The sequence below is a fragment of the Periplaneta americana genome, chromosome 15, assembly GCF_040183065.1.
Source record: "Periplaneta americana isolate PAMFEO1 chromosome 15, P.americana_PAMFEO1_priV1, whole genome shotgun sequence".
Classification (NCBI taxonomy): domain Eukaryota; kingdom Metazoa; phylum Arthropoda; class Insecta; order Blattodea; family Blattidae; genus Periplaneta; species Periplaneta americana.
The window spans coordinates 82651219-82664120 of record NC_091131.1 but is presented as its reverse complement, the minus strand read 5'-3'; the positions used below and the strand labels follow the sequence as shown (position 1 = coordinate 82664120).

Here is a 12902-nt window from a genome sequence, read left to right as displayed (position 1 = left end):
GAAGAAAAAGTCAATAAATATGCTCATCGTTTAGACAATTATAATATCTTTATCCCCTTTGCTGTGAAGACCTTCGGTCCTTGGAGTCATGACGCTAAAGTTTTGGTATCTCAAATCGGCCAAATTTTGATCTCCATTACTGGTGATCGCCGTTGCACTACTTATTTGCGTCGACGCTTAAGTATTGCTATTCAACACGGAAATGCAATGAGGTTTTAGGTACTCTTCCCGCATCCAGCCCTTTGGACGAACTCTTTCTTCTATAAAATTTATGAAGTATTCCGTGTGTAAATATTTTGTATTTAGTATTGTGAATTTAATATTAGCACATCTTGTAACATTGCATTAAATCAATCTATTTTGTATTGTCAGTCTGTTAAACATCATGTTACACATTAAATTAATTTGTTTATTATTATTATTATTATTATTATTATTATTATTATTATTATTATTAGTGGTGGTGGTGGTGGTAGTGCTGGTGGTTGTAGTGGTGGCTGTAGTAGTAATTGTGGTAGTGGTTTTAGTGATTGTGGTTGTGGTGGTGGTTGTAGTGGTTGTGGTGGTGTTGGTTTTGGTGGTGGTGATTGTAGTGTTGGTAGTGGTGTGGTTGTAGAGGTAATAGTAGTGGTTGTAGTGTTGGTAGTGGTGTGGTTGTAGAGGTAATAGTAGTGATTGTAGTGTTGGTAGTGGTGTGATTGTAGAGGTAATAATAGTGGTTATAGTGTTGGTAGTGGTGTGGTTGTAGAGGTAATAATAGTGGTTGTAGTGTTGGTAGTGGTGTGGTTGTAGAGGTAATAGTAGTGGTTGTAGTGTTGGTAGTGGTGTGGTTGTAGAGGTAATAATAATGGTTATAGTGTTGGTAGTGGTGTGGTTGTAGAGGTAATAGTAGTGGTTATAGTGTTGGTAGTGGTGTGGTTGTAGAGGTAATAGTAGTGGTTATAGTGTTGGTAGTGGTGTGGTTGTAGAGGTAATAGTAGTGGTTGTAGTAATAACAGTATTTTTTCAATTGAACTTTCGATTACACAGGTTGTTACATGTCTAAATTCAACATTGAAGGAAAATGGCGAACAATTTTTCCCTGGAGCTCTCTATCAGGGACTGGGTTCTTTTATGTGCAATAATATGGTTAGTCAACTGTAACATAGACTCTGTAAGCTCTAGTCTACGAAACGTAGCCATCTCAATAGTAAGATTTGGCCGACCATCTCTCACAATCCTCTGGACTCAAACCCGAGATTGAATGAGCTTCATCCTTATAAAGTCAGTACGAGAATCAGACCTTACCGCGATGGTCCATGCATCGTCAGTCTGGAGAAGTGAATGTGGGTATTTTTTGTGAAAGTTGGAACATTAATTTATTTCTTCTCTCGTGAACTCTGATTGAATAACTTAGAAGTTACACAATTTGTACGAAGCATTGTAAAGACTGCTGAAATGAAGTTCAGACGTAGTAAATTCAAATATTGCCACATTCGTACGTATAACTTAAAATAAGAGAAGTCTGAAGTGTTTTGTTGTCACAGCACTTAGAACAACCTCACCCAGTATGACGCCAATCAACGGCGACATGGAGCGAATGAGGGCCTTGACTCGAATCTTCTTGCATTTGGAAGTTTATCTTGCATCCTGCTCTTAACTGCCAGCCATCAATCACCCCAAGTAATTGTCTCCTGGATCCGTGTTTATTCTTGGAGACGATGTCGGGTGCGGGGGTGGGGGAAATTTGCAACTCCTTGACTCCTATTCCTTGCTGCAACAACCCTGTAACTGACAAAATCGTCATCATAATAATCATTACAATCATCATTTCGTTTCACAATGTCTGCAGATGTCGTCCTATTCCAGTTGCTAGTCTTCTATAACCAACCAGTGCCCCTACTGAAGAAGTGTCTTTCCACAATAGTAATATGCGTTACAAGAGCGGTATGTTGAAATTTTCATGTTCCAGGAAAAGTTTGAAAAAGCGAAACGTAGTTGAGCTTTTTTAATTTCCGAGAATTGAAAGAAAACATACCGCTCGTGTATCGTACATTATTTTGTGCGAAGATCGTTTGTTACATACCTGAAAGAGGAATTTCTAATTAGTTGCAATGAAATCTCCATCTTGGTTTCTGTTCAATGACGGCAATTTTGGAAAACAAAAATATCTTTCTTCAACATTGTTGCTTTAAAATGTTTTCTGTGTTTACTATACTCCAGCAGGCCGTGATATACGTCTGTCTTTTTTTTCCCCCAGTCTATAAATGCGAACTTAAAACAAACGGCTTCCTTAATGTTACATGCATCACGAAATGCAGTAACTTTAGTGGAGTTGTAGAGTTTACTTAATTTTTGCAAATATTTAAAAACAATAATTAACAGTGCAATTTAGGTGAAATTGCAGTGGTAAGTTTCCCATTTATAATTATTACTATATTGAACGTCTCTAGAAATAATATGTTCAAAGCCTAAAGCAGTAAAATGAATATGTCACTTAAGCGGTAAGAAGAGGGAAATTGTTATGTGTGTTAGGTTGGGAATACTGAATGTGGAATTTTAGACTTACCGCGGGTTGGTTTTGTGCGGAAACCAAGCAAATACGCACGATCTCGCACAAACTTTTTTACACTTTACATCTACCATTTCTCTGTATTTTTCCTAGATGAAATCGATTACGGAAATATTTACTTATGTTTTCCTATATCGTATGGTATCGGACATAATCTTGTTGGTATGGGTAGCATAATGCCGAACATTGGCAACTAAATCATTGGTTCTTCTCAACTGGTTTCGGCTTAATAAAATTGATACACATTTTCAAGTTATCCATCTTGTACTACAGTACGATTATTTAGTCCTGACAGTCACCGGCGATGTGCGCCTGGGTAGGGCGAGTCCTTTTAGTTACGACAAGGGTTTTTTGGGTTAGTCACTCGCTTGTCTTCGCAGCGATCGGATGTCGTGCGTGCGGTAGAGCGGTTTGTTTCTAGTACAGTTAAGCTGTACTGCATTCCTTTACCGACCGCTCACCCTCATCTCTATTACGAAGCTCTCACCACTACTCCTTTTACTTCCCCTCTTTCGCGTCGCCGAGCTGTCGGGACTAAATAACCTGTCTGTACTACTTCGACAGGATTATTACACAAATTCCTATACAACTAGTGAGATAATGAGTCGACATTTCACCATTATCCTACATTATCTGTCCTCTATTATTTTATCGACATGATGTCTTATAACGAACTGAGACTGGACTAATGGGAATGGACACAGAATTCTTCTTTGTTCATCCTTATGAATGGAAATTGCATTTAGTTTTTGTTTCCACCCAAAAATTCTATCGTATTGATGGAACCTGCATATCTTGGTTCCAGATACAGAAACAATAATCTCTGCAACACTGATGAGGGTGGGTGTTGGTTATTGTGACCCCACGTTGGAGACCATTTGTGGGTGGGTGCGGCTCGGTGTTGCGTGAGATTCACTCAGGGTAGCCGAGGTACTGTTGTGGTATAAGATGATGTCGGGAATAATACCAAGCCGGCTACTTATATAAAAGGCAGTGTAAACTCCAAAACTATAAGTTTATTGTCGTATTCACTTGGTAAACCCTAGAGTATGTATTTCCGGCTGACTTATAATTCAATCGTTGGTCGCACTTCTGTATCGACTCTATGGCCACTCTGAATAAGACCTAACCGATACTATAAATTCAATACTCTGCCCAGTACACTATGATCGAAGCTCCTAAACGTTGACGAGTGGTCTCGCCGATGACAAAGTTCTATCTATCGAGTCTTCGCCGGAAGAAAGACTATTAAGTTGGGCCGCCGACACGAAAAAAAAGATGTCGCGCCGTCTACATGAAGAAAAGTAGTTATCCTGTCGGCACGAAACGAAGTAGTAGTTGTCCTGTCGCCGCGAAAAGGAGTAGTGATTGTGCCCTGTATGTAGGGCCGCCGACACGATGAGATGTTGTGATTGTGCCCTGTATGTAGGGCCGCCGACACGATAAGAAGTTGTGATCCTGTCGACACGAAGCGAAATAGTAGTTATTGTGCCCTGTATGTAGGGCCGCCGACACGATAAGAAGTTGTGATCGTGCCCTGTATGTAGGGCCACCGACACGATAAGAAGTTGTGATTGTGCCCTGTATGTAGGGCCGCCGACACGATGAGATGTTGTGATTGTGTCCTGTATGTAGGGCCGCCGACACGATGAGATGTTGTGCTCATCTCCGCTCCCCGTCACCCTTATTTATAAAAACCTATCCTATGCTAAAACTAACTATCCTATTGGCTAAAAACTACGTCACTCAACCGGCCTAAAATCTATTCTCTATTGGTCCAAAGTGACCTCATAAGCTGAACCACGATCTCTTCTTATTGGGCGCGAAATACGTCATCTCTAAATTTAAACTTTGGATTTCCCATAACATCCAATTAGTTTGTCGATTTTGGAGAACCCCGTTCGTCTAACTCTCTGATTTTACGCCTCGACGAGCGTCAATGCAGAACCCTGCCCAAGGTGGCCCTAAATCTGTCCGATTCTGACAAGTGACGAGAGGATGTGAACCATCTGAGTGGGTAGCTAAGTCTAACCAAGTCGCCAGAACATCCCCGCGAATACATGTAACAAAAAAAATATGGAGATATCATTTCGATAATAAATCGATCTCTCCCTCTCCTAATTACTGCTTCACTGAGGACGATAGATCTTTCCTGAATATCATGACACATCTCCAAAAATCCACTTCCATTGCTAATACATTTTACCTTTATTGAAACAAACCTGACTTTTATCTCCACATCGTTTATTATTTCATTTAAATAGATCCCTATTATTTCTAAATTTCTCAACCCGACCTGGACGATAAAAATGTCAGGTCTTATATGGTTATTTTATTTTCCCAGTATCCACCACGAGTGTTGGAAAATAGGATCACCTCACCATTAAAAAAATCAGCCGAGATAATAAAGTGAATTATTCTTTTTATTCTCCTTCATATTTACCTGTGAGGGCTCAGTTTCATTTTGGTAATATCCCTTACCCCGAATTTTATGCCGAAAGAATGTATCCTCTAAAGTTTATGAAATCTTTAACGAATTAGATACCGAATGATTTCTTACAGCTATTCTCTAGACCCACACTTCGGATTTTCATGCATCTTTATCCGATATATTTTTAATGGGTTATTTTACGACGCTTTCTCAGCTACTGTGGTTATCTAGCGCCGGAATGATATGAAGATGATAATGCCGACGAAATGAATCCAGGGCCCAGCGCCGAAAGTTACCCAGCCTTTGCTCTTGATGGATTGAAGGAATACCCCTGAAAAAACCTCAACCAGATAACTTATCCCAACCAGGATTTGAACCCGAGCTCGCTCGTTTCATGGTCAGGCATGCTAACCGTTACTTCACAGCTGTGGACCACATATTTGTTAAGAATACATTGTCTCGTCAGCAGTTTCTTTACATTAGTCAAGTCTGTCCTATCCAGAACAACTTAGAAATATAATGTTCACTATTTTGTATATGTAAATATTGTATTACCAGAAATTTTCTTATATTACTATGCGATATTTAGTTTCTACAAATAATTTTTTATTATGTCTTGTGTAACCTATCCATATAATAAATGAACTAAAAATTGACTTCAAAGTTGTTCTGGCAGTGTAGTATTTGCAGATAATTGTTTATGAAATATAATTATGTAGGATTATATGGCCTGCAGATTGTGTTTCATGTTGAATATTGGCAATCTAATGTTTACAAATGAATTGATTGGTCTTGATTATGTATTTATATCTCTGTAATAGATGAGCAGGAGATTATAACTCGTGTTGATTTGATATTCATTGGTTTACAAACGGGTTGTTTTTGGTTATTTATGTAGCCTATGTTTAGCTATACGTATAATACTTGAACTGCGAATTGTCTTTCATTTTTGCTGAACAATCTGTAGTTAGCAAGGAGTTTAATTTTGTTGATTTATGTACATCTATGTAATATATTCTTTCGTGGACGACGGCTGCCTCGGAAGGTTGTTTCATAGTTATGGCAGGCTACCTTATTCATATACACCTTTATAGTAATTTTCCTCGCGATGTACTTCTATCAGCGTTGGTACAATTGCTGCTATGTCATGAAAAACGTTTTTGAGAATCCACTGAAGGCTACCTTTTAGCTGGAAAGTTGAAGATTACCTCTACCTTCAACAACAATTTCGCTACTTAAACACTAGTCTACGCTAGAGTCAATGGTTTCTTCAATATACAATAGTTGGAGAATTAACAGCATTTCGTTTATTGCGTAACTAAATTTACAAAAATTATATTAACATTGCATTCAAATGTTGAAAAGATGCTCCCATTGTAACACACTTAAGCTTACGTAGTTCAAACATCAACGCGAGTAGACTTATCGCTTGTTGCCGATGTATACTGCAGATATGAAACTATGTGTGGCGGGATAGGGCCGCATATTTGACCACTTACACACTCCACTACGGCCTAAGTAATGTTCATTATTAGCTATACTCCGTTTCTGGAATCTGTAGAGTATAGGAGAGAAACAAGTCCTGTGCGCAGGTGGTCTAAAATGCCACTCTACCGATCACCTTCTGCCACGCGCATCTTACCCCTTAGCGGCCATGAGCCGATGCAGCCCGCAACACAGTCCAGGACTGATAGGTTCCGCTCATTCGCTTGTCATCGGCTCCAACCAAATGCGTCGACTTACTCTATAGATTTCAGAAACGGAATGTAGTTGAAGTATTCTCAGAATTTCGGTTATTCTTTGTCTAAAATTGTATATGATGGACTACCTTGTTGCCAATGTATCAAATTTCACGTAAGCTAACATTGTTCGTATATTCACGGCTGTATAGGCCTACTGATCGAATATTGCCGATGAACTTAAATTTATTATATGTGGTACTATGTTCACGTAGTCGCAAAGCAATGTCTCACTATCACCAGGCAGCGAAAACATTGATTCTACTTTGTATAAAGTTTACACCGTCCTGGAATTTAATCGTAATGTTTTTATGTTGCAGATGGTCACACGGACGAAGAAAATATTTGTGGGCGGCTTGTCGGCGCCCACGACGCTAGAAGACGTCAAGAATTACTTCGAGCAGTTCGGACCGGTGAGTTCTGAGTATTTCTACTTGAAAGCATGCTCACACCTGACGCTCTTGTGCTTTCCGAGAATTTAAATGAAATTTCGCACCGGGGAAGCTTAACAGTTTATGCAACGTAGGCGTTTGTGGAAAGCAGCATTAATAAAATAATCTCGTTGAGTTTATAACGTTTCAATTACGGTTCTATGTGTGCATTCTTTGCATTATATACGAGGTGCAGAGTACACTTCCTCGAATGAATCAATATAAGTTTCAATTAGAAAATTACTTGAAAATTCATATCAGGTGCTACTCTACGTATACGTAAAGTTTCAGATAGAGCAAAAATTAGCTTAATTTCGTTTAATATTCTGAGAATAATGATTAATTATTTCCATAGTTCTATTAATACACGTACCGTACTGAAATTTGATTTCTAATCTAAACGTTGAGAAAGAAGACATTCGGTTAATGAACAAGCCTCTGTATTATTCATTTCCGTTTCTGCAAGTTCAAGTTTGCTCAAGGATTAATCCCGTCATTGTACTGAATGTCACGACCACGTTTGATATTTTATTCTTCCATAACTCGTATCTGCAAAACTGTTTATAATTAGGAGCTTTAGAATTGTAAAATGGCATCGCCAAGCTATTCTTAATTCTTCAAAAAACGTGACTTCTAAATTCATTTATGAAATTACGTCTAAATGGTATAATGTGTTCATTTGTTATAAGATTTACCTTCAAATTGCTTTATCAGTTTTTTACTTTAGATATTCTTCGTAAATTTTCTTGAAGTTGAATATAATCTTAAAACTTACTAAATCATTCTTTACTTCTTTTAAACTAATTGTGTTATTATTTTTCTATAAACTTACAATATATATGTTTGTGAATTAAAAATTACGAGATTTCTTCTCGCAAAACTTACTTGTAGCTTATTTAACAAGGATTATGTTTCACTTAATTTGTTTCTAATAATAATGATTGTGTCTAGTTTGCTTGCAGCTTTTATTCTTCTTTTTTCTTCCAAAAAATATACTTCCATAAAACTTGTTCATATTTATGAAGTAAAGGTATATTAACAGAATTCTGGCCTTTTTTTAATAAATCAGAAAGTCGTAAGTCCGATATATTCTAGATTTTGGACATATTATGTAATTATCATATGGTCTATGTTGTAAATTTACTATTTCTCTCTGTCCTAACTCCCTTCGAAGCAGTCTTAAAGTATTCATATTAAAATTTAGAGCAAAAAAATTGATAGATAATAAAAAGCTCTTTCCTGTAAAATTTTATTAACCTGAGTTAAAGTTTTTAAGTTATAAGGGCAGAATTATGTTTTTAATTTTCAACTGTATTTAGGCCTATTACTTTTCGCATATCTTACCTCAAAATGGCTTATTATATTTAAAAAAATTGTTTATAATTTATCTCTCCATGTTTGCTTTCCACAACGCCTATCTTCGAACTATTTAACATTTTTGTGATGTATCTTCACAAAACTTCTCAATCTATTTAATATTCTTCTCTTGCAATATTTATGTTTGTTGTTATTAATGTGTGGTCACGTTACTGTTTACTTATTCAACTATCTGGTGCATGTGTCTACAGACTTTCGAACAGATCAAATCAGTAGAATATACTCTACTCAAAATTATACCAGTGATATCTTGAAAGTAATTTATTATAACTTCCATTCTTGCGGGCTCGTGCGTTTCCCAGCTTAACTGCAGTTCTGCTGGCAATTATGGTGTAAATCTTGGATGTAACTAAGACTTGATGGCAAGAGAACTGCACAAGTGTCATTATCGGTACACTAATGAAGTCAGGCCATTATCTCATTTCATAGTACGGATTGTGATATAGTAATCAAATTTCCGGGCCCCGTTCCAATTTTATTAGGTGTGCAGACACAGAACATTCTAACTCACACCACCTTATCCTCCCTGGGCTTAAAGAGGTCGTAGTACGGCGTTTTAAAGCTTTTGATGCCCAAAGCTGTTCGTATGTTAAGACTTGTATAATTTCCATTGTTCTATTCGCGTTACGTAGAATTCAGGAGTTAGAAGTCAAAGGCTCTTTTGAATGCCAATTTTAAATACCTAAACAAGATTTTAGTAATGGTACGTAGGAATCATAATTCCATGAGTGTGTTGAATTAATGTAAGCCTAATATAAATGTGCACATTCTCCCATTGACACAATTACGCCGAGACAGATTTTTGAACAGTCTAAATACTGTTTCCAACATCTAACTGCGACTAGGCGGATTTCTAAATCTATCGCAATACCGCACTGACTGACTATCACTGTATAACGGCCGTTTTCAAGTCTAAGCTGGTTGACGTTCTCTACATGTTTACAAATACTAACAAGGTGAGGACACGCTCTGTATATCACCGAATTAAATCAGATTTTGTGACATGAAAGTACAAGACACACTGTTTAAAGTCATACCTGGTATGGGTGGCCAATGACCCCTCGTTTTGGAAATATTGGCTATTGTTTGCGACATACTTCCCTTAGGTGCCTAACAGGGAAGCATTAAACTGTGTAACGGAGTAGCTCATGTGGTTGGATGCTGAGTTGTCATCCAGGCAATCAAAGCCATGTTGAAAAATGCGTGGTATGCATCAAAATTGATAAACGAACAAGAAGTGTTTGTGAATGTGAAGGATATCTGTTTCGCAGCAGAAGTGCGAAAAAATGTGTGTGACTGTGGACAACCTTCTTTCATTTGCTGTGCATGTATGTATGTTTTGTGTGTTCCTATGACAACATAATGAATCGGGTACAAAATGAAATGGAATAGCTGCTACAGAAATAAAACAGACACCAGTGACACGTCTTACCTTCCTACGTGAGCAGTATTTTATTGTTTATCCTTTACAATACAATGTTAGTTAATTAGTAATTTGTTTAAACATGATGAAGCATTCAATACATTGAGAAATATGATATAGGTATGTAAATAGATAACTGTGATCACAATATTAATCATTATTAAAAGAAAAAAATGTAGGACCAGTTAAGATTCGAACTCAGGTTGCCTGGATAACAACTCAGCATCCAACAATATGGACTACGCTGTTACACAGTCTAATGCTTCCCTATTGAGCACTTAACGGAAGTATGTCACAAACAATAGCCAATATTTTCAAAACGAGGGGTCATTGGCCACACATATCAGGTATCACTTTAAACAGTACGTCTTGTACTTTCATCTCACACAATCTTATTCCATTCGGTGATATACAGAGCATGTCCTCTCCTTGTAAGTGTAACAAATATGTCCTGAATACTAAACATCACGTTAACTAGTTGAACCTGACTACATGTGTAGAATAGAATCCGAGTAGCAAATCGTCGTTCCTGCAATAACTCGTATGTGACATATTTACAGATTTTCAGATTTTTGCTGTATTAATAACTTAAATAGTGATACAGCAAATAATAAAATCTCCTATATGTAATTTTGTTTCTTTCTTTCGAAAATGTAAGAATTCACCGTCTCCTATCTACTGCTGCCATAGACTGAATTAATGTTTTCTCTTCCTACTGAACAACTTTATATTTTGCACATAGGAGTTATTGCAGGAACAACGACGAAATACACTTTACACTAGATAACCTTCACTACCTGCCTACAGGTTTCCGAGTCTATTAATCATTTATACCCTACATGATGATAGATTCCGAATACCCAATACATTTTCACTAGTTGTTTCTCACTACATCCCTAGATATTTCTGAGTGTCATGGCAATCTACCGCAACTATTCAGCTGAGCTCGGGTCTCCCTCTCTTACACACCCATAATTTCTGCTGGCCAATAAGGATGAAAGGTAGGAAATTCTCATAGTATAGATGTCGTCCCAGTTAAAATGAGGTGTAGTAGGTTGTCCTGGCGGCTGAGCCGGCATGCACGGCTCAATTTTTTTTTTAAATTTTATCATTAATTGAAATGTTGCCAACAGAATAATTAATGTTAACCCAAGTCGGTTTCTTTTGATGAAGTTTGAAGTACGCTGTTAAGTAACAAACTTAGGTCTCCTAGACAGAAGTGGTGCATTTGAACGTACTGTATGGACAATTCGAAGCTCTGATTGTGTGGTTGTTCTCCTTATTTGATAATTTTCTACATAGAGTAAAGTTACGTGTTCGCTATTACTGTTAGGCTCACTTTTACACATTATCTGTCAAATGCCAATCTTGCGCCTGCAGTGATTGTCTCTCTTACTGTTTAACAAGTGTTCTCTCGCAATTAGCGAGTGAAGAGAAAATACTCTTCTTTTATCACATCACCCACTGTCCCTTAAGGATACTTTTGTGATTTCACTGTTAAGCACTGCTATACAATATATCAGTGATATTCAAACTATGGTACGCCTATCCCTAGGGGTACGCGGGATTGTACGCGTGCCACTGATTACATATGTAAAAATGCTGAAATACATTTATTTTTTTATACTTGTTGATAATTATGGTATTATATTATAGTTTCTTTTGCAATATCAACTCTAGTTTTTCCTTGCTTAATAACATTTTACGTTAATCATCACTATTATTACATCAATAACTACTAGACCTATAATAATAATAATAATAATAATAATAATAATAATAATAATAATAATAATAATAATAATAATAATAATAATAATAAAAATGTATTTTAGTACAAAATCATAGTGTTTTGTTAATTATTATATTTGCAATACATTTGGGAGTACAAATATATTTGGGAGTATGCTAGCAAATAAGATTGAATACTACTACACTATACTGTTATAAACCAATCCCTCCTTATTCTTAATTACGTTGCCTGCTCACAAGCAAACATTCTGATGGGGGCAGATAAAAAAGTTAAATTTTTTTCTACCACCATGTTAATAATGTCAAAAGGAGTGCTTATACAAATTTTAGCCACTCGACCGCAATTACGAGACCGCCCACAAAGTGATTTTCCCTGGGGCCGTTTACAGAAAAAAAGAATAATTGCATGGAAAGATTTATTGAAACAGATACAGGCATTGTTATGCTATTTGCCAACATATTCCCCATTGGAATTGAAACATTTGTCATACCATGGGATCAATTTTTGTATCCTTGTGACGTATAAGTCAACCGCCTGGGATTGGAACCAGCGTTTGACATCTGCCTGCACCTCTCTGTCGATTTGTTTTATTTTAGTAGGTTATTTTACGACGCTTTATCAACAGCTTAGGTTATTTAGCGTCTGAATGAGATGAAGGTGATAATGCCGGTGAAATGAGTCCGGGGTCCAACACCGAAAGTTACTCAGCATTTGCTCATATTGGCTTGAGGGAAAACCCCGGAAGAAACCTCAACCAGGTAACTTGCCCCACCGGAAATCGAACCCGGGCCACCCGGTTTCGCGGCCAGACGCGCTAACCGTTACTCCACAGGTGTGGACCTCTCTGTCTATCCCATGGTATGACAAATGTATCAATTCCGGTGGGGAATATGTTGAAAAATAGTTCTACAATTGCTGTGTCTGTTACAATAATTTTCCAATGAAATTGTGTTTCCTTTCTGTTAACGACCCCTGGCGAACTTACTTTTTTACGGCCCTCGTAATTGCGCTCGAGTAGCCAAAATTTGTGTAAGCATTTCTTTTGACATTATTAACATGGTAGAAGATAAATATTTAACTTTTTATCTGCCCTCGTCAGAATGTTTGCTTGTCAGATTCATTGGATACCTTCTTCTCTATTTCTCTCCACACTTTCCTGTCCTTCCCAACTCTTGACCTGATGACCATTGTTTGTCT

At 37.2% G+C, this 12902-nt stretch overlaps 1 protein-coding gene across 8 annotated transcripts in view; it reads left to right on the top strand.

Moving 5' to 3' along the window:
* Rbp6 (RNA-binding protein 6) overlaps nt 1-12902 on the top strand; it is a 1547649-nt gene that overhangs the window by 724895 nt on the left and 809852 nt on the right. For all 8 annotated transcript variants that reach the window (XM_069847737.1, XM_069847734.1, XM_069847740.1 and 5 more), the window contains one exon: nt 7042-7134. In XM_069847737.1, coding sequence (XP_069703838.1) covers nt 7042-7134 — 93 coding nt within the window. The remainder of the gene's footprint in view (nt 1-7041; nt 7135-12902) is intronic.